This window comes from Cryptomeria japonica, chromosome 5 (genome assembly GCF_030272615.1).
Source record: "Cryptomeria japonica chromosome 5, Sugi_1.0, whole genome shotgun sequence".
In the NCBI taxonomy this organism is placed as follows: domain Eukaryota; kingdom Viridiplantae; phylum Streptophyta; class Pinopsida; order Cupressales; family Cupressaceae; genus Cryptomeria; species Cryptomeria japonica.
Genome location: NC_081409.1, coordinates 125166550 through 125192568, shown reverse-complemented (window position 1 = coordinate 125192568; position 26019 = coordinate 125166550). Strand labels below are relative to the sequence as shown.

Here is a 26019-nt window from a genome sequence, read left to right as displayed (position 1 = left end):
TGCGTATGCAAAAGGAAGAATTTGGAAGGTTGCAACTGTTTATTCCACTTCTGAGCATTGTTTTGCGTTGTCTACAACCTTGGTGTAATGTCCCCTTTTTCGCTCTAGTTTGTTTTGGGGTCTGTTGGCCAATCTCGAGACCCATTGGTTAGTCAGAGGCAGAATTAGGGTTTCCTATTTTCTAGGAGGATGTTTTGGCGATTCTGGTGACTTGCATGTTGGAGTTTGACAGTTTTGATTATGGATTCCTTTTGGGTTTTCAAAAAGCTTCACAATGATGGTACATGCATAGCAATCAGTGGAGTTTGGTGTACTTACTATTTTTAGTAAGTGGGGGCAAGGACAACTTACTTTTCTAGGTTTTTCTAAGTTTTTATAGAGACTCGCAATGGTGTGACATGCAAACAAATCTGAAAACTTTTCCGGACTTACTATTTTTAGTAAGTTGTGACGATTGCTCAATATGTGATTAAATTGCATTTGGACTATTTTTAGTAAGTGATAGTTGCTTCCCGGTTTGTGCCTTAACGGAGTATGGAGACTAATTTTCATAAGTACTATTTTTAGGGTTTTGGGTTGAGCCAGTGCAGCATAGGCTATTTATGGCAGTCCAACTTGGCATGATGATCCAAAGATTCAGTTCTATTTTTGGTAGGCAAAATTGGATTCAGCTTCTTTAGCTTGGTTATATGATCAAATGGACTTAGTCATTTATTAACTAAATGACTTGAGTTATTTTTGTCTTTTGGGGGTGTCCATCTTAAAAATATTTTATTAAAGATTTTAATCTTTGAAAATGTGTAAACAAGTGCTTATGTTGGGCGATTCCTTGTTGAGGAAAAATGTTTTATTAAGTGAAATATTAGCTAAGGCATAATGGACACCTAAGGGAGAATAAGTTAATTTTGCAATATATTTCACTTATTCATATTGGATGCCTAAGGAGGAATAAGTTGATTTTATAATATAATGCACTTTATCACTTTTGGATGCCACATTATGCTTTATTGATATTTTTATAAAGTATATTTGCCTCTTAGTGAAGGTCGATTTGGGGAAAAAGAGAAATGAAATGTAAATTTCAAAATAATGTGAAGTGAATGTGCATTTGGGTTTGGTGTCCATTTGGAGGGAATGTGAATTTGAATTTGGAGACACAAAAAGCTATAAATAAGAGTGTTGGGCTTTTGTTTTGGTATCCATTTGCTATGATAATGAAGTGCTGTCGAAATACTGTCAGACTCTTGCTTCAAGGGATGCACATCTCGTAGTGCCTTCAGTTTTGTGCTTGAGAGATAGCGCCTAGTTGAACTTGTGACTGTTTCTCATCCAGAGGAGTAGATTGAGCTCAACGAAGATGAAGATTTTTGTGGTTTTCTGATTTTGGAGTGTTGTTAGTGTGCTTTCAGGTTGTAGGTTTGGGGTGGCTGTAGCATGTTCTCGTTCATAATTCTCTATTCGTGTGTCAGCTCATTCTGGGTAGTGGCTCGTTCTTTTTCTATGCCCCGAGCGATTATGTTTGTAAGTTTGTAGTACTTAGTGTTGAGTATTTATTTTTAAAATGCAAATCGTACTTCTGCCTTGGACGTACTATGTTGGGCTGCCTGGGAATGCATGCATAAATTAATTTAGGGGTTTTGGGTGCAGTTTGTTGGTTCTAACCTTATCGCCTGCCTTGTATCTTTCATTTACATCCGTTTGGGGGTCTTTTTGTTGAGTGTGGATTGAGTTGTGAGGTTTTTGGTGGGTTTTAAGGCTGCTGGTCTGTGTTGTTTCAGCATGTGGGTAGCATATCTAAATCTGAAATTGTTAGTGTGGAGAGTGTTTTTGGTGTGGTAGGTTTGTATTGGTTTGGGAGTGAATATCTTATTATTTGCAGCTGTTAGACTTGTTATCAGCACTTAATTTACCATTCTTATCCATTTTGTAATGCTGGTTAGTGTTGTGTGTCTTGCACGACATCCCCGTCCTATTGACAGGGAACCCCCATTTTTTTGAAATCAATGCCACAGAGGAGGAATTTCAGGCATTTGCTCTGAAATGCAAACATTGTCTTCCCGTAGAAAGAGAGAAAGGGCTTCAAAATCTAAGTTCGCATTTTAACCTCAGAGACCGAAAATAGAACAAAACTCACGTAAAACCAACATGCCAAAAATAAACTGAAAGGTTAAGTTCGTGCCAAAGTCGTCAAAGGGCCGAAACATGAAGTAAAGCTCACAAATCGGCTTATGGACCGAAGAGGTAATAAGGTAAAAATCGCACACAAAGGGTAAAATGCCCGAAATTGAAGGCTAGGGCATTTCATCACTTAAGAACAAATTCGCACAGAATACATGAAGTTCTCGAGTTTCTTTCGGACAAATTAGGCATCTAAAGCATCATTCAAAGTTGTGCAGAACATCTGATATGCCCAAAAAACGTGAAATGCTTAACAAAGTCAAAGGTCGCGCAAAACATTCAGGGTAGCCGAGTTTCATTCAGTAAGAAGGCGAATGGAGAAAGTTGTGCATTCTCTTTAGACAACCCGAAATTTACAACTTGTAAAGTCTGCTTTTCGTCCAAAACCCTAAGTCGTGCGAAGTGCTCAGTTAGCTCGAAATTCACTTAAGGGAGGGCGAAATATAAAGTTCGGCGACTTTCATCTTCTTGCAAGTGAAAGTAAAACGTCCAAGTTCGCCCATTCCAGGCCAAATACCCAAATTTTGTAATATAGACCAGGGGCCAGAAGTTTTTTTGAAAACTTAAGGCGATAACTTGAAAAAAGAAAATCATGCAAAAAGACCAAAAATGCCGAAAATGAGGAAGAAGTTCAAGTTTGCAAAAATGAAAGGTAAACCCAAAATTCGCGCAAACTCCTCATTTGGGCCAAAAACAAACTAAACAAAACCTCCAAATCATGCGAAGTTACAGTAAAGGCCGAAGATAAACGAAGGAGTTCAATCTCGCAAAATGACTTCTTAGGCCGAAAAACTTAAGAGGTGAGAGTCGCATGACTAGAGCAAGCTTAAATCGCAGATTCTAGTTTTCCAACCCGAAATTGAAAAGAGAGGCACTTTAACAATACAAATGCATCTCTCAAATTGCTTAGAATTCCCGAAATTGGTAAAGGAAGATGTTTGTTGCATTTTGTTATCTTGCATTTGACCCATTTTGCCCGAAATTGTTAAAGTGGAGGAGTAAAACTTAAAATTAAAATCTCTCGAAACCTCTAGTATGCCCGAAAAAAAAAATCTCCCTTTTTGCCTCCCAAGCCCAAAATTCAAAGTCGAAGTCTTGCAAAAGACTTCACATGCCCAAAATTCACTTAAGGGGGCGAACTTTCAAAATGATTGCATTTTCAAAATGATTGCATTTTAAACTTGTCAAGTCGCACCAAGAGGTTTCTCAAGCCTGAAAATCATAAACAAATGCAAGTAAAATAAGAAGAAATCCCACATTTTAGGTGAAGCGTTCGAAATTGGATATACTTCTTAAGAAGGCTTGAACGAAACATCCCGCAATTCACCTCTCAGGCCTGAATTTTGTTTAAGTTGGAGAGTGAATCAAGACGAATGATCGGATTTCACGTTTGAAGAGAGACATTTAAAAGATACATCTCACAAAGAGCTTATCAAGCCTGAATTTCACCGAGACAAAGCCTGACGTCGTTTAAAATTTAATATTTGTTAAATTAATTTAATTAATTTTTCAAAATGATTATTAAAAGTGGAATTCATTGTTTGCAGGACGACATCGAGAGAGGCTAAGGCTTCAACTTGAAACACAAATTGAGCAAGGATCGCGAGCAAAAACGGGAAGCGAGGATGCAGAGGGCAAGATCAATGATGAAGCATTGAGAAGCCCGCCATCACCAGACTACTGGAAATCGAGATTGAAGACCAAAGAACACAGAGTGCTACAAAATGTGCATTCTCTAAAGAACATATAGTTGGATTTAATTCCAGAAATTTAGTTTAAAAGACTGAAACTGTTTATTGTAAAAAAGAAATGCCTGTGGGCCCCGTTGAAGATATTTTAAAACAAGGGGACATAGGTCAGCTATTTCTGACTACCGGATAGACCCAAATTGAATCCAAATAGTGATAGGTAGTTGAGATAGTGGTTGGGGGGATAACTGAGAATTGAGTGGGCATGGGTAAAGGCTGCCAAGGTTCTAGAAGGCAGATTGCAGCCCATCCTGGCCTCTGATTCAATATGTAAATTCTATAAAAAGCAGCGGCCTTTCTTTTGTAAAGAGTTAGACTCTGGTTAGATGGTTAGATTTTTAGATATAAATAGGTTAGAGTTTTGTAGAAAGTTAGATTTTAGGAATAGCATAGAAATGCTGCAAAAGATTGTTGTAATGGCAATCAAAATCAATATATGAACATTGATTTGGTGTTTGTTATCTTGGTTTTCTTCTGTTTGCATGGTTTTTTTTCACAGTTTAGATAGATCTTTCCTTTTGGGTGTGCAAGTATTTGATGGATTCGGGCTCATACCATTAAGAATATGCTGATTGTGTATCCTTGTGTATGGTTAGTCTGAGCCTTTAAATCGTGTTTAGTTCAATTGCAGGTGTCCGTCTGAGTTGCGCCAGAATTGGGTGCTTAGCCATGTGCCTGCAGTATGAAAATCTTCCAAATCCTCTTGAAGATTGCACCGTTCCTACGAAGTTGTGAGTTATTCTGGCTAAGAAGGGATTGGTTTTGTCGAATCTGTCTACCCGCACACCAGCCTTGTTAATTTTAGGTCTCCTATCCCTCCTCTTTTGCTTTTATTTCGCAGCTTGAGAATCACAACATTGTAGGATGCATACCAGTTTGTTGCAAAACGTGAGTCCCCTTGTGCTCCCAGCAAAACACATCGATTGTTGAGTTATCCCACAATCAAGAACTGACATTTGGAACCTTGAGGTTGCCCCCTTTGATCTATTAAAAGCAGCATTAGGGCTTTCTTATACAAGAGAAGATAGGATACTCGGTGAGAACGTTCTATTCTGCGTTGGCCGGATAGAGTTGCAACAATGCGACTTTAGACACGTCAACAGTTAGTAGTACTAACAACAAGTTTCATGTTTACTCTTAGTCCCACTACATAAGTGGAAGAGGCTGGCTTTGCCACCTATCTTTGGACCGTGATATCTCATAATCTGAAAAATCCATATTGTGCATTGTAAAGTTGATTAGTAGTACTAACAACTATCTATTTTGGATTGTTGCTCTTAGTCCCATTGCATAAGTGGAAGAAGCTGGCTTGCCATTTTTCTTTAATTATTGTAACACTGTCCTCCCGCTAAATAAGCGGTTGAGTAGATTGCAATTTCATTCTTAGTCCTCCCACTGGATAAGTGGTTGAGTGATTGTTGTTATTTTCAGTTCTCGTAATCTTGTAATTGGCTGGTGGCACCGCCAAATTGTTGTGGAAGTTCTTTCACCCGTTGGATAAGCGGAAGGGGCTGACTTGCCGCCCAGTATTGTACTTGCATTGCAATTTCCAGCAGATCAGTGAGCTAATGATCCCCTTATCACTGTATGCTCTCACCTTACCACATTGGGCTCTTGGTGATCAAAAAGTGGAAGGGTTACTTTCAGTAGTGTTTGATTATCATTACCTAACCCTAATGGGTGTTTGTGTTGTTTGTAATTGGGAAAAAATCCAAAAGAAATTAAAGGGTATATTTCACTTGAGAAGTAGGTGGACACTTATTTAAGCATGTTTTGAAGCCGCGTACGCGTTGGAACTCATTTTTCTCATTGTAAGAATGAAGTTATGCATTGGAAGGCAACATCGGAGCAAAGCAACATACTGATATGCTTGGGAGCTCCTGCAAATTTTTGTTGAGCTTCATAGCTTGAGTTCAGACCTTTTGTACATTGTATTGATGGTACTTGACTGATTATATAGTGGAGATGAGGTGCTACTTGCTCCTCATCTGGATTGTTCACCCTTCTTAAGGTTTCTCCGGGTCAAGTTCTTGTTTCAGTTATTGTAATGGTATTTTTATTGTGGTTTTCATTGTTTCCTTTGATTCTTGATAATGTTTAGAATCTTTAGATACATTTGTATGACTGTATCGTAGTTTGTGGACTGTTAACACATTCTTTTGCTTGTTTCATGATTGTATTGAGTGATAACATTGCTAGAATCCATTATTGGTGAGCTAATTAGGAGTTTTTCTATTAGTTCATTGACCATAGAGAGGGAATAATGTGGGGTAAGAGGGTGAAAGGAGGGAGAGACGATGAAGAAAGATACTTCTTAGAGAGAGAGAGAGAGAGAGAGAGAGAGAGAGCATATTTAGTTAGTTCATATATTATATTAACAAGGAGAGGTTCCTTTATTCTTTTGAAGACATTTTGTTCCTTGGTAAATATCATTATTCTATGATCTTCAATCTGTTAAGAATGTCAACTCCATTTTATAAATTCACCATCTAGCTTAATGGACATTTGTTGTAGTTTTTACTCTATAATTCAGATGTTATAGATTGCAATTATGTGTTTTTATTGCCTATTGATAATGCTCGTATCTGATTGATCTTTTTTGTTATTTTGCAGGTTGGCTTAGGTGGAGAAAAATTGGAACTTTATACTGAAAGTGGTTCAAAGAATGTGAATTGGTCATTCACATCACAACCCCCTTCTAATCAACCTATGACCTGGTACAAGGTAGACTTATTTTGACACATGCTATTACCACTATTCTCAAAACTTACCAAGAATGCATCCAGGAAACAGTGAACCATGATATTAAAATGCATGCCAAATGAATTTTCTTCCACCAAAAAGATGAGAAACAATTTATCAAGGACAATTGAGAACAAATTATAATATATCACTCGACTATTACATGAATGTACTGTTTCTTAGAAATATGCATTGCACAATAATGTCTTAGTGTTTGCACAACACTGGAAAATGACCAATTAATCATTATCTCATATTAGAAATTAGTTAAATGATAGATGCTGTCTTTCCTGGAATTAAAGTTACATATCGCTCTCTATTCATGAATTTGAAACCTACATAATGTAAAGATGCCACAAATTGCAGCTGGAAGATGAATTTTCTCTTAGGCAGAAAACCACACATTGCAGCTGTTATTAATTTTTAAAGCTACCGATTATATTTTCTGTGAAACAGTTATAAATTTCTATTGATTGACTTTCTTACTGCATTATAATTTCTAAATGGCCATGCAAAAATATAGTTGATCTATGGAATTGCTTTAGGCCTTTGTCAGATCATCGTTGGTGACATTTACTGTAATTTAGAGTTGTAATTTCATTAGCTGTATTGAGGCTGCTTGTATTCATTCCATCTCTCGGTTCTTTTTTTGGCATGCTTGGATTGAAATTGATTTTTTAAAACAAAAATGTATCGTTGAATAAGATTCTCATTTTGAAATCAACTATAGAAGGGTTTAATTGTATGCAAGATTTTGTGTATTAATGTGAGAGTTTACAATTCCAAGATTACGGCAAAGCATAAATTTGTTGCTGTGACACTTCCCTGTAAATAACTTAGACTCACTCAACCGGCAGCTTCCAATAATTTAGATCCCTATTGGATTAGTGATTTTCCTCTGCATTTGAAAAGGGCAGCTCCCTCGTATGACAGAAATTTAGACTTTCATGGGTATGCTTTTAACTAGAAAGTAGGAAAGATGCACAAACTAAAATTGAAATAAAGGAAAAGGAACCCTAGGTATGGCTGATATGGGGCCAATAATGTAGTTATCCCAGAAAATAATGAGTAGATTTAAGGGAAACTGCAACAAGGATTTGAATGAGAAAATTCTACTTGAAATAAGAAAAGAGACATTCACCCAGGTTTCTGTAAACACCCAATGTTAAATCCGTTGCTGTAGGTAGACTTATTTTATCCACCGCATGATAGGAAATATCTCAGAATATAGCTGGAAATTAAACATAAGAAAAACCTACAATTTAAAGAACCAGCACATGAAATAAAAAAGGAGAGCTCAAATCTCTCGGCTTCTATACAAATGTTGAGAATGAAGAAGTCTCCAGTCAAAAAGAATTCCTGCCTTTACAATCTAGCCTTGAATATAGAAGCATCTCCGTCTATAACTGATTCTTTAAAACCCCTTTTTAGTTTATAAAATATAACATAATGATGTTTTAAAAGTTTATGACTTTTAGTTATAAACAAAAAGTCACTTATCAAATCATATTTAAATGACTTAATTTACAAATATGTAAAAGTAGAAAAACGAAATTAGATAAGTCTTAAGTTTTGTTGATTTGTAGCCTCCTCCTTTGAAGTCCTTTGATCTAGAATGATCATGATTGCTTGGATGATTATTTACCCTTTTCAAGCTTGTAAACATGGAAAGAGTATCCTCCTACGATTACGTTTCAAGATTCTTACTTCCATTGAATAGTTTGACAAACATGCTGTGAGCCTAGTTAAATGCCCACGAACCCCTTTACCCAGTTTTCTGATGTTACACCAACTTTGCAGATGGTTGGATATTTTGCTGAATTTTTCTAAAAATGTTCACAATGTTTGTGCTCATTAAACTCTTGGAAAAACGAAAATGATAATTATGGGTTTTCATTCAATTTGATTGATTGTTAGATATTTAATTTGTATAGTGTTAAAAACCCTACAGATTTGAAACCCAAATTTTTCACTATTCCTCCTGTGTAAGTTTGTCAAACACTTCGCAAACTTTCTGAGAAAGGTAATGGTTTGATGCAGATTTGTATTGATTTATGGTTGGATAACATTGTTTAACATGTTTGCATTGGATAAACAATTGCACAAGCATATAATAAAAAATAGAACCAAACCTTTCTGCTGTTTCAGATTTACTTATTTATTGTAGAAATCGACAGCAAGAAGTACAGAATTATTTCTGACCTCTTTTATTCATAAATAATCATTACGATTTGTTGTATCTATTGTCCAGAACTACAGCAGCTCAAATCGTTCCAAACTGAAGTTTGCAAGTCTTCCTTTGTATGCCAAGGGTTAGGAAAATTCCCCACGCACCTACCACAGATCGGCTACAGCCCAATGACCAAATTGGGCTTTAATTCTTTCCTCCAAGCAATTGAAATTTAGCAGAATAAGGCTGCAGATATAAGTTATATTATGTGCCTAAGATATTAATTCCTTGTCCACTCAGACAATGCATAGTACTCCATTTATTTGGCCATGGAATCATTCACCTTCCACAATTAATAATTTCCAGTAAGAGTTTTTATCATAATCTTCCCATCTCAGGTTTATTCTTATGCCAGCAATATGGATCTATTTGCTAACAGTCAGGTTTAATCTTAACAATCAGCCTATAAGATGTGAGGGTTTGCAGCCATTGCTAATCCAGAAATGAACTCAATCGCCTCCTTAAATAAATCTGCCTTCCTTGTGCATCCAACATAAAGTGTTTAATCAATCATTGTTGAAATATGTAATTAGAATCGGATTCTAGTTTAAGTTATTTATGTAATCATGGGTCGGAGCATGTAATTTGTGTAACTTGTAAAGCAATTAGGTCTGACCCTAAATGGGCGAACCCCTTGTGCAATTATATAACTTGTAATTAGGGCCGACCTATATGTAACTTGTAATTAAAGGTCTGATCCTATTTTTGGTGCCAAAACTATAAGGCCGACTATGATCTATTGGAGGCATTAATTCATATATATACAAGATGATTTGTGATCATTCTACAATCTTTGCAATCAGCGAATTACCTATCTCTGCAATCAGCAAAGCACCTAGGGTTCCGGAATCTGTGTAAAGGCTGGCAAACTTGTATTCCAAGCTGAGCGAGCATCCTTCAGTGCTGCCGAATGAAGTTACAGTGACAACGATCTGCATTTGAAGGATTGTCAAGGTCATAGCATTTCAGATAAGTCTGCCCTAGCATGGGAATGTTATAATTGTGCTACTGTGTTTGATCTAATATAAACTGAGATAATTGTTGTTGGGTTTTTCACCTCCAAGAGGGAGGTTTTCCCAGGGTACTACTGTATTATGTGTATTGCGTTTATTGTTTTATGTTCTTTGTTATCAGTCTGATCATAAAATCAACAATCATGGCATCTAGTATAAAATCTTCAAAACAATAAATTCTGCAATTTATTCCAGGCGATTAGGTATGTAAAATTGATGCTAAAAAATATACATAAACCCTAGGTGCCAAAATTCATAAATATATCACAGTGACCAGTAGTTGGAAAATAATAGGACTCTCAAACTGACTATTTCCAAATTCAGAAATTTGTATTCAAAGAAGACATCACAAATTTCTCCAAATTATCCCTCTATCAATTTATCTTTGAAATTTTAACTATCCAAAAACTGATCAAATAAGCTCGAGTGTGTATTCTGAAATGAATCTATCCAATATGTTGAATGGGTTTTTGTCCAAACAACCAAAACACCCAAGGGTTTTTGTCTTAGGGCATGCTGAACCTGCAAACACAAGCTCACCATGAATTTTGAAGCATAATGATTAATAAGTGATCCAACTGATTTGCCAACATCTCCTTTTAAAGGTCCAACTGAACCTTCTAGAAGAATCTAATCTAACCTCCTTAAAGCTTCTAGAAGAAACACTTTATTTAATAAAGTGACTTTATAATCTTTATTTTTTCTTTTAGTCACTTTAATTAAATTAATTAATTAAAAATGAAGTTATCCTTAAGATTTATTTTAATGGGACAACTTTATAAATAATTAATTTTATTTTATTCTCTTATAAATTCTCATCTTAGCTTATGGGAATAAAAAATAGACTAGATGACCTTACGGGATGACAACTTGGAAAAAAGGGGACATTTCAGTCCTCCCTTCCCGAAATCACTTGCCCAATTTGTTGGCCTTCCCACATAGCATCCTCAAGAGTCAAGTCTCTCCATCTAATTAGATACTCCTTGATCACCCTATTTCTCAATCTACACTCCCTCACATCCAAGATAGCATCAAACACCAAAACTAGCTTGCCCTCTTCATCTAATGGAGGAAATTCTAGAGAAGACTAAGTTATTGGGTTCGCATTTTTTGTTTGGTGCACCTGCACTAGGTTTGCCCTGGTACGGCTTCGCCTAGGGGTACGCATGGGTGTGCCCAAGGTATGCCCTAGACGCATTGGGTGCTGCAGGTACATGCCCACGTACCCACAGTGCACCCAGGGCATCTGGGGTATACCTAGGTGCACTCGGGCATAACCGGGGCAAACCCACAAGGAACCTATGGGTTCCCTTCAAAAAATGCCCAACAACTTAAAAAAAAAGTCAAAATCACTTTAAAATTTTTTTTTTTAACCTTTTTTTAAGTAAAACCCTAATATGCTTCTTATTTCTCTATTTTCTCATTTTGGTATTTTGAAGGGCAGCTGGTTTTTTCCGAAGGGGATCAATTGAGGAGTGCAAAAGGAGGGAAGATAGCTTGCACAAAGGAGATTTTATCATCTAAGTTTTTTTTCTTCTTTTAGGAAAAACAAGTTTTATCTTCGTTTTGAACTTCATTAGTTTGTACATATTGTAAGCATACATTTTTTTTCTAATTTAAAATTGTGTAATTTCTTATAATAGAAAAAACAAATTGCAAGAATGGCCAGTAGTTCAAGTTCAGTGGGTGTGGGTGCGAAACCAAAATATAAAACTGATAAGCATCTCCTTCATGGAGACATACTATAATGCTTGAGCAACTTCCAAGAGGTGAGGGATATATTTGGAATTGTAATGAGTGTAAAACCAACTTTAAGAGCTCATATTATCGAGTGAGACTTCATTTTTGTGGCTCTCCTAGGAAAGGGTTTAGAATGTGTGAAGAGTTAGATAAGAAGGGGTTGTCTACCAAAAAAATAGTGACATTCATTAGAGAACAAGAAGTTGACAATGACTTTACCTACATATTGTCAACTAGTAATGGCATCCCAACATCCTTTCTTGGAAACACCCACTATCCAAGTAGAAGATCCCAATCCTTCCCACAAAAGAGGCCATTTGGACAAGGCATTTAAAATGGAAGCAAGAGACATTGCAAAGGAAAAAAATGCATGTTGCATCTATGGCAATGGTCTTCCTTTCAACTTGGTGAGATCACTATATTGGTAGGAAATGTTGGTGGCAATCGATAGTGCACCTCTTGGTTTCATAGGTCCTAGGTATGAAAAGGTGTACACCATCTTGTTCGGGGGAGAGAAGAATTTTGTAGAGATGTCACTAAAACCAATTGGGGATTCTTGGGTTGAATTGATTGTTTCTATTGTTTTTGATGGATGGAAAGATTGCAAAAACCATCCATTAATAAATGTTATTGTAGTGTCCCCCAAAGAAGCAATTTTTTTGAAGGCAGTTGATTGTGAGGGACAAATAAAAGATGTAGAGTTAATTTCTAAACTCCTCATTGAGTTCATAAATGAAAAGTTTGTCCAAATCATTATAGACAATGCAAAAAATTGCAAGGCTGTAGATGCTTTGATTGAGCAAAGATCTTAGCACATTTTTTGGACACCATTCAATGTACACTCCCTTAACTTGGTGATGCAAGCAATTGGCACTCAAATAGAGTGGGTGAAAGAGATATACCAAGAGGGTGAGGAGATCTAAAATTTTGTGACAAACCACCGTATGTCACAAGGCATTTTCAAGACTTTCTTGAGGTTGGAATTGTTGAAAGTAAATTTTATATATATATATGAGAGAGAGACTTGTGATCATACAATCATTTTGAGACGATTGTTGAAGGTGCGAGAGGCATTAGGTGCCATGGTTATTTATTAGTAACTAATGGAGTATTTGGAAGCAATCAAATTCCGAGAGAGCCCAAAAGGTCAAGTCATTGATCTTGGATGACAATTGGTGGGCTTGTGTGTAATATGTCTTGAATTTCACCGAGCCTATCATGAGTATGATCAAGTTTGCTGATACAAATACACCATGTTTGGGGGAAATCTATTATGGCATGGACTCCATGATAGAAAAAATAAAGTTCATAATAGCACAAAAAAAGAATCATCTCGAAGAAACATTTTTCAAAAGGTTGGAAAAAATCATTCATCATAGTTGGAACAAGAACACACATTTGCACCTCCTTGCATATGCATTATCTCCCAAATATACAAGACTTGCTTTGCTAGGGAGAACTCTACCATATAGAGATAGTGAAGTTGCTATTGGGCACAAATGGGCATTTGCTACTCTTCGTAGATCCAAAAGTGGTGGAGCATGTTAGTGGAGAGTTTGGCATGTTCATCTCAGGAAAATATCATAGTCCTTGTGCTATCAACGACCAATCCAAAGTAGATGCTTGTACATGGTGCTACCACCATAGTCAAGATTATTTGTTCCTCCAACCTCTTGCAATCAAGATTCCATTACAAGTAAGTTTTTTTAATTTTTAACATTTGTATTGCAAACTTTAGTACTTAACATTCTTTAATTTATGTTGCATTTTTTATTTTTTATTTGTGTTGGTTTTCTCTCCAATTTCAATAGGTTGCAAGTTCTTCTTCTGTTGAACAGATTGGAGTACATACTCCTTAATCCACTTAGTGAAGTGTAACCGGTAGGATGCAAAAAAAAGCAGAAGACTTGGTTTATGTCATTCGAATTTGCATCTTCTATCACATGAGCAACACCACTACAAGGATGGGTCAATGAAGCATTGGGATGTAACCGTTGAGTATACCAAATTGGATGCATCTATTCAAGAGCTTGCTAGAGTCACTATGGATGATGACGAGATACTTAAACATGATGCACCTAGTGGGAGTGGCACTGCTTTGGGTTCAAATGATATTGAACTTGAAGAAAACAATGATGATCTTTATCTAGATCCTTTTGACGATTGATGAAGATAGAAGACAATTATTATTTTTGATTGTTAATTTTATAATTGTAATGATTTTCATTTGAATCATGTCCCTAGACATATATGATATATATTATATGACATATGACATAATATTGAAATTCTGAACTATAATTGACATTTAATATTTATCTTTATCACTACCATTTGACATTTGACATTGATCAAATATATTTAGTTTTACAATTCTATATATTTCTTTAAATTTTTTGCGCATATACACACATACCCAAGGGGATTTTTTTTTTGCCCGTACCAATGTACCCGGTTCTCGTACCCATACCTGTACCAGCAACTTAAGGAGAAAATATAATGTGTTGCCGAAGCACCCTTTAGAGGCAAGATTGTTCTTAGGAAGGGGACATTACATGGAAATAATATATTTCATATTTATTATTGTCTTGATTTAAAATATTTATTAATTGAAAAATTAAATATCAAATTAAACTATTATCAGACCAAGCTGGATGTTGGATTCTCCTAGAGCCTTAGGGTCCATTTTTGTTTTGTGTTTGTAACAGCAATTTCGCAGGATTGGGTGGCCAAGCTTCTAGGTACGATTTGGCAGCCAAAGGATGAGGGAGTTTCATGCAATTTTAGTTTTCTATTTTCCCCCTCGTTTTGGTATGGGATTTCGTTGACACCAAATGTGGTGCCTACATCTTTATATTGTGTGATGGAGACAACATTGGGGTCTTTTGTCAATCCAATTTTCTCTTGCAGGTTGTTAGAGCGTTTGTGTTCAATAGTCTTTCTTCTTTGGTTGAAAAACCGGAGAGGAATATCTGTTTGTGGAAGAAACCCTGAGGTTGTGAGGGTCATAGGACAAGATCCCTATGATTCTGGAAGCAATTTTACTTAGAAGCATGGGAGCTTCGAGGATTGTAGTTTAGTTTCTTTTTGTGAGATTTGGTTTGCAGGTGCGAGTTTTCAATTTGTGGTTTCTTTTTGCTATAGGTTGATGTTTGTCTTCAGAGTGTTTCAGATTTTATGACAACTCCCATTTGGTTGTAGCTTCCCTTGTAATGATTTGGAAGTATTTTTGTGGTGTTTACGGTTGTTCAATGTAGTGAAAACTACTCATTTTGTTGTGTAATAGTGTGCAATCATTTCCAGATTTGTGTGGAGAGTTATGAATGATGTAATGGCTGTAGAAACAACCCTTGATGCTGTAAATTACAATGAAAATCATATGCTACAAGCTGTACTTTAAATTTTCCCTTTTTTGTGCATTTTGGTGAAATCAATTGACGTAAATTTGAGGAATTAATGTGAAATCTTTGTGGTGAATGTAAGTGGGTGCAATTCTAATATATTACAACATTGGGAGGTACCATTACTATCATGATAATTTTCCAGATTTCTGTTTTGTGTGGGTTTTCCGTTGCATGTATGGAGACATTGTCAATTTTAGAGCTTATCGGCATAAGGAAAAATCAAGTGTTATTGGGAGTAGAATAAAATTTTATTTTCAGATATTCTTATGATTGCAAATGTTTAATTTGGCATATTACAGCTATCCTCAATGGAAAATTTGAGTTGGAATCCTTTTGCCATGCAAATGAACCCTTGAAGTCATCAAAACTATAGTGGATTCTTCACTATAGGTGGCAGGTTCACTCTACATTGTTCAGGTTTGAAGAATTATGCCCCACAATATTAGTAGACCATCTATATCCCTTTACCTTTGTAGTTTTGATGTGTTTAGTGTGGCTTGTAAGTAATTAGATGAGCCAAGTCACATAGAGATCAAATAGTTTGTAGGGTTTTGTTGTGACGTTTTCACACATCGCCCCATTGCAAATGGGGACCCATGTTTTTTGCTCGTTTTGCTCGTTTTCGCTTTGCTTTTCTAGGGTTTTGTTAGTTTGTTAGTTGTCTGGATTTAGGGTCAAGCCTTAGGGTTTTAATTACCGTCTTTTCAGACCAAAATCCAGTCAGTTTTGGGAGCTTTTTGAATTTCCTTTTCTAGAATGCAAATTTTGAATGAAATGAATTCGCCAGAATGGTCTAATTTTCAATTGGAATGTTGATGCAGAGCTTAAATTTGTCTAAGTGTTGAAGATGAAATGTGATTTTTTGTCCAATTGAATATTTTTGACCAAATTTTGACTTTTTTGAATTTTGATCCTAGGCATTTCAAATGATTTGTTTTCGCCTTGTGAAGTGATAAAATGTGTAAAATCATGATATTTTGGCCTGTAGGAGCAAAATCGCTCCTGTCCCTCAGTGAAGGACGGGAGCTCGTTTTCAAATATTTTACTATTCCTGCAGGGTCAAGATGAATTACGAATTGGAAATGATGGAGAAAGGCGAGATCTTTCCATTGAATATAAATTGAAGATTTTCATGAGCACAGAAATGCCTCCAGGGGAAAGATCGCTCCTGTCCCTCAGTGAAGGACCGGAGCTACAAATTCAATTTCGCCTTGTCCTTGCAAGATTTTGATGACTTAATGATTTGAGGACGTCCAAAGGAAAATGCTTTGCCAAATGAATATAATTTGAGATGCAAAAACGAAGGAGAATGACCTATATTGACCAAATCGCTCCTGTCCCTCTCCAAGGGACCAGGGCGAGGTACCTTGTAGCTCTCGTCCCTCTCCCAGGGACCAGAGCGATTTCCTTCATTATGCAAAATCCAGACAAAGGTCAAGGCAAGTTTACGTTCAAAAACAAGGAAAAACATGAGATAAATGCGTTGAATATAAATTGAAGATTTTTGGGACGTCCATAACAGTGCTAATTGCCTAAATCGCTCCTGTCCCTCAGTGAAGGACCGGAGCTACAAATCCAATTTTGCTTTGTCCTTGCAAGATTTTAACGTCTTGACGATGTGAGAAGGTCCAAAGAGGTACATTTTATCAAATGAATATAACTTGAAGTGCTGTCGGGGAGATCAACAGGGTAGCAAGTCCGGCTTGAGTGAGGTCCTGATCCTGAAATTTGGCTAAGTCTGGAATGTCCTGACCCTGAAATTTGACTAAGTCTGGAAACTGAAAAAACCTCCAAAAACTAGATTTTGCAATATAACTCCTGGAGGTCTGAAACCACTCTCAAACATCCTGAAAGTATATATGGAATATAACTTAAAGTATAAGCTCACTTATACTTAAATGTTATATTCCATTAAAATTGTCCTCATCGAGAGTGCGAAAAGTCAAATTTCGCTCGTGTCCTTCTCCAAGGGTCCAGAGCGAAAATGCTTAGTTGAGCCATTCCTGACCTTGTCTGGACGAATCGAGACATCAAAGGCATGGTGAAGGACGAAATGAGCATGATAGAGCATCCAGACTTGATCAAAAACAATGAGATGATGAAGTTTTGCCTAGAGGGTCAAATTCGCTCCTGTCCCTCACTGAAGGACCAGAGCGAAATTCTTCATAAGGTACGATCTGGGCAAAGATCAAGCAAATTTTATGTTCGAAGGCAAGAAAGGAGGTCAATCGAACCCGTTGAAGACAAATTGAAGATTATCAAACGTCAACAAAGGACCAAAATGCTTAAGTTCGCTCCTGTCCCTCAGGAAGGGACTAGAGCGATTTTTGTTGTAGATGATTTTCTCGCCAAATTTCAACCGATCTCAAGGCATGAATGAATGAAAGGAGGCATTGCGAATCCGTTGAATATAATTTTCGAAGGTGATGAAGTGAAATGAGGCCCACAAGAGCAAATTCGCTCCTGTCCCTCTCCAAGGGACCAGGGCGATATGATGATTATATTGCCGTCCCTCCAAGATCAGGACACTCCAAGGCGAAGAACAAGGTACCAAGGACGTTTCGAAGCATCTCCATCAAGCACAAAGTTACAAGGATCGCCACATTGAGGGATTTGCTCTAAAATATCCTAATTCGCTCCTGTCCCTCAGGAAGGGACCAGAGCGAAATTTCCATAAAGACCAAGATTTTGGAAGTTTAACAAGTATCAAGCCATCAAGAGGAATCAAGGGACGTCATTTCACGCATTGAAGGTAATGCCAAGTTGAAGAACGCAAGGACAAGCTTAAAAACTTGAAGTTCGCTCCTGTCCCTCAGGAAGGGACCAGAGCGATATTGATTATATTGGCCAAGTCTCTCAAAATTTACGTCAAGCCAAGGTTTTGCAAGATGATAAAAGGTCTAAGGCGTCTTTTGAAGGTGATATACCAAAGTGTTGAACGTTAAAATGCTACCAATTTGCACAAAGAGCCTATATCGCTCCTGTCCTTTGGACAAGGACCAAAGCGATTTTTACTAAAACACTCATGTTCCGTCAAAACCAAGACAAGGCAAAGATAGGCATGGTCAAGGACGTCCTTTGGAAGACAATGAATGAAGAACAAAGATCAAAAGTTTGCAAATTTGAGCCAGGACACTAGGATCGCTCCTGTCCCTCAGGAAGGGACCAGGGCGATATTACATCCAAAGGCACTCATTCACACATGCAAGTCAATCTAACTCAAAGGACCCAGCTAAAATGGCGATTTGGACGTAAGGATGAAGACCTTGGACGTAAGGATGAAGACCTTGGACGTAAAAATTGCAAGAATCATGACCAAATTGATGGATCGCTCCTGTCCCTCAGTCAGGGACCAGGGCGATGAGGTACGTATCTTCTCACTTTTTCATTTTGGCGCTTAAAACACATTTTTTAAATTTATTTAAATGCTAGAAAAAAATCGATATTTAATTAAAAGCATTTAAATAGCGCATGGTATGTATTTATTAATTATTTTTTGCCTTTGTAAAAAATCGAAATTTATTAATTAAAAATAAAGGCATTTAATAATTAATTATTAATTTAATAAAAATCAAAAGGGAGCGCTTGGGTTTATTTTGTCAAGGTCGGCCTTTATTATTTATTTAAAAATCGTTTTAATTGCTATATTTTGCAAAAAGTCGGCCTAAGGTCAATATGAAGGTGAGCGCCTATAAAGGAAGGTGTTTATTTCATTTTCACATCATCATTTATCATCTCTCATATGCAACTTGGAGAAGGCAAAAGAGGAGCGAATTTCATACAAAGGAAGGGCGAAATTATCATTCAAGAAGAGGAGCGAATTCAATCAAAGGTGGTGCGAAACTACTATCCAAAGGAGAGGCGAACTTGAAGTTTCCATTTGAGCGAAGTTGCCTAGGACGTCAAAGACATATCAAAGATGGCGAAATTGCTAACTTGAAGAGGAGATCACGTCCAAGACTTGAAGGGTGGCGAAGTTGATAAGAGGAACGTTCTTTTGAAGATCACATCAAGACTATCGAATTTTGATTTTTGCCTAGGCAAATTCCTCATTTTGCATTCTAGAGTTAGCTCTCTAGTGAGGTATGGCGATATGGATTTATTGTTTTGATTTTGATTGTTAATCGTCATAGCTTAGATTTTGGATTTTGAAATTTTGTTTTGCCTTAGCTCAGTTGTTTTTAGGAAATGATTAATAAAGGACTTATCATTAAGTTTCCTAAAATTTGCTCTCTAATTTATGTTATGTATTGCAAAATCATGTTACTAATTTTGAAATGTTGTGTAGGCGTCAAATGGAGGTCTCTTCAAGGAAAATCAAGCCGGATCAAGGACGGTCTTCGCCAGGACGGTCTTCGCCAGGACGATCAAGCCAAGACATGGGCGACCTCTTTCAATCCAGCGTTCCAAGGCGAGGTACATCGTCATCCTGCACATCAAGGACAAAAGGAGTTAGAACAAGAGTTAATTAAAGATAGCCTCTCAACGACATCAAATTGAATATCTAGCAAGCTTCAAGTGTCAGATGAGGTGGCGTCCTAGTCATCATTTCTCCAATCAGTGAAGTCCATCTCAGCATGTCCAGATTCAATGTACTTAACTCATGGAAGGTGGCACAAACTCCGATGTACCTACCCCGGCTATCCATTGGTCGATTTTTCTAAAAGGGACATGTGTCCAAGCAATACAATTTTATCATTGGTCAAGCATTAAATGTTATGTAATGGTTGTAACAAACCCTAATTAGGGTTTTCATTGTAAAATCTTGGCCATTGATCTTGAATTGATCTAAGCCATCAAATTGTATTGTGGGCACTATATAAGCCCAGGCATTTCATTTTGTAAGGGTTAATTTTAGAGGATTAGAGAGAGTTGTAAATAGTTGGAAGAGTTAGAATATAGTTGATAGAATAGCAATTAGAGTAGAATAGGAGGACAAGGCAAGAAATTGTTGCCATTGATTGTAAACAAACTCCATTTTCATTGAAGTAATGGTGAAATATGTCGTTTTTCTTGCAATTTGCATGGTTTCTTGTTGAAGTCTTCAATCTTAGATGGTAGATGATTAGATGAATGGAGGAAATGCGATTGATTAATGATGGAATTCGTACATCCACACTACTAGCAGTTTGTTGATTGCAGACTTGCCTTGCATAGTCAACTGGAATCGTTCAGCCTAAGCTCAATTTCAACTTGTCGCCTCTTCATTGATATGCATCAACTTGGATGGTATCTATGCCTGCGGTAATGATTTGAACATCATAAAGCTTCCCTAGAAGATCGCACTAGCCTTGTGTAGATGTTCCATTGATGTCAAAACAAGATCTAGTTAGAGTTTCATCAAAAATCAATCATTGCTCCTACATTCTTAGTATTAGGATTAGATCCTCTCTTCGCCCTTATCCTTTTTTTCCATTTTTTTAATCTAAGTTAGTAAGAGCCTGTGTCCAGCAAAGCAGATCGGAAGTTCAATGTAAGTCCCCTTGTGATTCCAGCAAATCACATCATACCACTGGAGCTTGTCCACACATGGAGACCCCACTAAAAGAACCTTGGAGTCTACCTAACTGATCCTTTACGCGAATCTTCAGCAGTTAGAGACTATTTTCTCAAGAGAGGATAAGATGCCTATTGGTATTTTATTCTGTGTATGATTGTGTACAAAACACACGTCAACAGGTTTCTCGATAAAGCCTTGCCATTGGTCCATGTCAGTGATCGAGATGGTTCAAGGTGCCAAATTCATGGAGATGTGACCACCTCCTTGGTTGACTAGTAAATTCAAAATCTAGCTTTGGGGAAAAATCTCTTTATAGGTTTATGGTAGTCCAATTATAAATACTAGCTTGGGTGCCTCTTACTAGTTCTTTTGGAGTCTTGTACAATTGAGCTAGTTAGCTTGATGTGTAAGTTGAATCTTATTTTAGGTGATGTCTAACTGAGCTATTGAGTTTGCTACTTGATCCTAGTCTTGTCCTTGCAGTTACATTGTAAAGCCTCTATGCATGTTTGTAGAGGTGGATGCATTCTTTGTAATGATCAAGTGGCTTTGTAAGCATCAAAATAAGATGTTCTAGAAGCTTTGATTCTTGTTGTGCTTATTTGTTTATTGTTGTACTTGCATTCTTCTTTGTTGATTATTGTTGAGTGAGCTTGAAGGTCTGCTTTGGTTGCGAGAACCTGACTTGGTTGCCTCTTACTATCATATGCAGTTTTGTACAATTGAGCTAGTTAGCTTGATGTGTAATTTGAATCTTATGTTAGGTGATATGCAACTTAGCTTTTGAGTTTTCTACTTGATCCTAGTCTTGGCCTTGTTGCAATGCTGTGAAGCCTCTATGCATGTTTGCAGAGATGGATGTATTCTATGTAATGATCAAGTGGCTTTGTAAGCATCAATATAAGAAGTTCTAGAAACCGACTCTTGTTGTGCTTTTTTGTCGATTGTTGTATATTCATTCTTCTTTGTTGATTATTGTTGAGTGAGCTCGAAGGATTGCTTTGGTTGTGAGAATTTATCTATCTTGTATGAGCTAAAAGGCTTGCTTTAAGTTTTTTTGCAACCTCTTTCCCTTTTCCTTGTGCAACGTTAGGCTTGCGTAGGATAGATAAGAAGTCAGTCTTTTAATTTGGAGGTTTACCTATTGATCATGATCCAAATCAGCTGGTCTTTCCAAGTGTTGGTGTTCATGGGTAGCATATTGGTGTTGAAATGAGAACTTTAGATCCGTCAACAATTAGTAATAAGTTGTGGGGAAGGGAATCGGTCAATCCCTACCCCTACTATTATAAGGGTAAGGGGCGCCCATAGAATTGTAGGGGGCCCTTTAGAACCCCATTTGTTTGTTTTTGAATAGTTTATCATCAGAATATTTCATTGGAGGGCTTGACCATTAATAGTCTGGAACATGCATCTAGGTTGAAAACATAGTTATTTAGTAATCCACGTTTATGCCAACCCCCTCATTGAAATCTAGCAAAAAATTTAGTTCGATGGTTCAAGGAGGTAGGAATGTCATGCAGCAAAAAATTTAGCACAAATTGATTAATGTGCATTGGTTTCAAATGGTCTTCTTCTATAATGAAGAATATTTTCAATAGGTGGAGATACCATGTCTCCTTTTGAAGGTATCTAGCAAGATTCTATGACTATAGCACACATGTAGGAATATTGATCATATATTTGATGTGATCTTCACACATTACTTGACATACTTAACTCTATGTTGAAGTATCATTCTCTAGAAAAGGTTGAAGTTGTTGAGAGAAAAATTCTCTCACTTGCTTTTGACTTTCTAGGTCTACAATTGGTATTAGTTGTGAACCTTCTGCTTGCAACACTTTTTCATTGTTTGAGCTTTCATTTGACAACTTGTCCAAGTCTAAATCTTCAAGCATCAGATTATTATCAAAATAAACATTTTGAAAAAAGAGAAAAAAAAACAATATTTTTTTGTGATTAACTTTGCCATCTATCATCCTATATTGGTGGGTCTTGTGTAAATTGGGTCTCTTTTTAAATTCATCAGTGCGATTGGCTTCAAAGAATGCATCTCCAAGAGGGGAGAAACAATTAGACACTTCGTGACTGATTTCACAATTGCCATCTTTATTGATTGACCACCCTACATGCTTACAAACTTTTGGCATATATGCTGTTCTTTTTTGTGTTGTCTCGCAAGACACAAATTAAAACACTAACAATATTGAACATTCCTTCAACACTAGCAGCCCTTATCTTTCTACTTAGTGAAACTTTCTCCCCTTTGACTCTCAACATTTATAGTTTATGTAAGCATTGGTACACTAGGCTTCATGGTCTCTATTGGCACTCCCTTTTTACTTGTTTCACCCTCCATGTACAATCTACTTAAGCCCACCTTTTTGGTAAGGTTATTTTTTCACAGATTTTGATTCCTTGTCAACCTATGCACAAAATATAAGAGTGAACCCTTGTGTAGCTATAATCCTTGTTGCGTAAATGACTAGCCAAACTCTTCTTCCCCCTGATATGTTTTTTTAATTGTCTATGGCTGTTGCAAATTGTAAAGGCTTTTTTTAGGATTGAATAGCCCCTTTGCGTAAACTTTGAGGAGTTTGGAAGGGCATCCAAATGGTTCATCTAAATGAATAGTCCCTTCAACACTTCTGCTTCCACGAGAACCCTTAGTAGCACCAGTATGGCCTCTTCAATGAATTTGAACCTCTTCATCCTCACTAGCCTCATTGCTGCACTTTTTTTTTTGAACTCAAAACACAGCTGCAAGTGCAAATATAAAACAACAGATAAAAATAAGACACAACATAAGTGTTCAAAAGTTTGACAAAAACAAAAATCAAAATGTAAAAGTAGTTGCGCAAATGAAAAATGAAAGTAAACTTACCTCAAATATCTCTTATCGCATCTGTTCACTTTTGTCTTCACAAAATATAGAATGGCAAAATGAGTTTGGTGTGAGTTTAAGGTTTATGGTTGGTGTGTGGGGGTCCTTGTGGCCCCCCTGCCCCACTCTCATCCTTTTCTTTTTCTATCTTTGTTGGTTTTAAGAACTTTTTTTGTATGCCTGTACCGGTTCCCTGCTGTTTCTTGGTGTTATGGCAAATTTTTTAATGTCTGTAGAATGCTTCCCATTATTTTTGCATGTCACAGATGGCTGGGGGATGAATCCAATCTGTTCCCATGTCCCTGAAAATTTTCTTATAGGGGATGGGTCTGAAATGCATGGGGCACATTCCCTAGGTACTTAGTTTTTTTCCCTAAAATGGGGCTGGACTATGACCTGGTATTTGCCAAGGATGGTTTGTAGCTATCCACTGCAGTTTCACAGGACGTCTTTGAAAACTGAGTTCCATACTAAGCACTTCCTGAAAGAATGGTAGTACGTTGTAAACAATGAAATACATTTGTGCACAAAATAGAATTAAGCAGTTATAATATTTGTGTTTGCTTAGTTTCAAAATGTTTAAATGGTCTTATATTGATAAATTAATGAAATAGTTAGCCCTATTTGATCTTGTTTAAAAGCCAATCGGCATCCATACTTAGAACATGATAAACAGTCACTTCATCACAATTTCAAGAAATATGGATTTTTTTTTAAAGAATAAAACGACGAGATGTATCGGTCACTTTCTAGATTGCTCTTTATGAAGAATATTCTTCTGCACTCAATCACATAATGCATATCATGGACAAGTATTATTTTGAGAAAAATCTTTGCTTGTTTAAGAAAATAAACAATAGTTTAATAATTCTTTGGTGATAATCTGCTTCGCAGACAAGAATACATGGACCACGTGGAAATGAACCTGTTGCTTTGGATTTAAGTAGTATGGGAAAAGGTCAAGCATGGGTTAATGGTGAACATATTGGACGCTACTGGATTTCCTATCATTCTCTTCGAGGAAACTGCTCACGTAAATGTGATTATCGAGGACGCTACAATAGACATAAATGTGAATCAAATTGTGGACAACCTTCACAAAGATTGTATGAAATCTCACTCGTGTTACGGGCAGCAACTTCAATTGTATATATTTATCAAAGATAGAACTTAGCTTTAAGTTGGTTATTTTCATTGAAGCAAGCCACCTAGTCATTGCAATTAATATAACTTGTGACATTTCCTTTCAGTTTTATTTACTTGTTTTTGTATTGAACCTGTGGAAGGCAATGAGAATCCAAGTGACGACCTTGGCACATTTAATGAGTTTTGGGACATGTTTTCCAGGTACCATATCCCTAGATCACTATTACACCCCATGGGGAATGTGTTGGTGCTGTTTGAAGAGACAGGGGGCAACCCATCAAAAGTTGCCTTAAGCAGGTGGTCCTTGAGAAGGATATGTGCACATATCTCTGAAAGGCATCATTCATCTGTTAATTTGTCGCAGAAAATGGAAACTGACTTAAAGATTTTACATACACATACAATTCCAACGCTTCGACTTGAATGCCCTGTGGGTAAAATGATTTCTTTTATCATGTTTGTAAGCTTTGGAAATCCTCAAGGAGAATGTGGCCACTTCATAGAAGGGACATGCCATTCGATAGAATCGAGAGTGATTGCAGAAAAAGTAAGTTTTGCTAGTTTCCTCTCAGCTCTAAGCATAGACATTTTAAGTATAAATATGGAGAAACCATGGAATAACAAAATTAATATTTTGCATATTGGCTATTATATTTTGTATTCATTTATTATATAGCTTTTTTATTTCCATAAGATCTAGAAAAACGCAAATGTGTGTTTCATTTTGCAATGTATCATTCTTAGGTTTTGCATGATTTCAAAACCTTTCCTAATACTTGAAAATTTCAGGCATGCTTGGGACAACGTGAATGTTTTCTTGAAGTTTCATCAGAAGCTTTTGGGGCAGATCCCTGTGTTGGCACCATGAAGTCTCTTGCAATTGAAGCAATATGTAGCTAATTTTGATAGTGGTGTTTTATTACCAATTTTGTATTGTTTTTTCAAATTAGCATCACAGGCGATATGTTAACCAATATTCTCTTCAAGGAAATGACAAATAAGGCTATAGGAATGCCAATAATAACTTGTAGAAGCAACATTTAAAAGCAATAAAGAATGACATGGAAACGTGATTTTGTTGAAATCAAGAAGTTCATAAGATTAAATAGTTTTAAACTATATCATATATGAAGTTTAAAATTTCTCCTCTTTTGACATTAATATTGGTAAAAGAAAGGCAGCACCGTATTGTAGTCTCTTGACAGAATAATATAGCTTCATTGTAAGGATACATGATATGCTAGCTGTTCTTTTATTACTTTTCTTACATTTGAGTGGCGAGTTGCAAATAATTTTGCCGTCAGATTTCACAATGCGTAAGTGAAGAAATATTACGGTTATCTGGCAGATAAAACAGCTAGTTGAGGAGGTAGTTTTTCTTATATTGGCCATATGTCTTTCTTGTGGCAATTGTGAATATGAGAAAACAAAACT

The 26019-nt window shown here is 36.6% G+C and overlaps 1 protein-coding gene across 1 annotated transcript in view; it reads left to right on the top strand.

Annotated features, from left to right (window-relative positions):
* LOC131068392 (beta-galactosidase) overlaps positions 1–25730 on the top strand; it is a 112405-nt gene extending 86675 nt beyond the window's left edge. The window contains exons 15-18 of the mRNA XM_058003574.2: positions 6540–6650; positions 24334–24545; positions 24787–25132; positions 25375–25730. Coding sequence (XP_057859557.2) covers positions 6540–6650; positions 24334–24545; positions 24787–25132; positions 25375–25485 — 780 coding nt within the window. The 3' untranslated portion in view covers positions 25486–25730. The remainder of the gene's footprint in view (positions 1–6539; positions 6651–24333; positions 24546–24786; positions 25133–25374) is intronic.
* Positions 25731–26019: the final 289 nt, after the last annotated feature.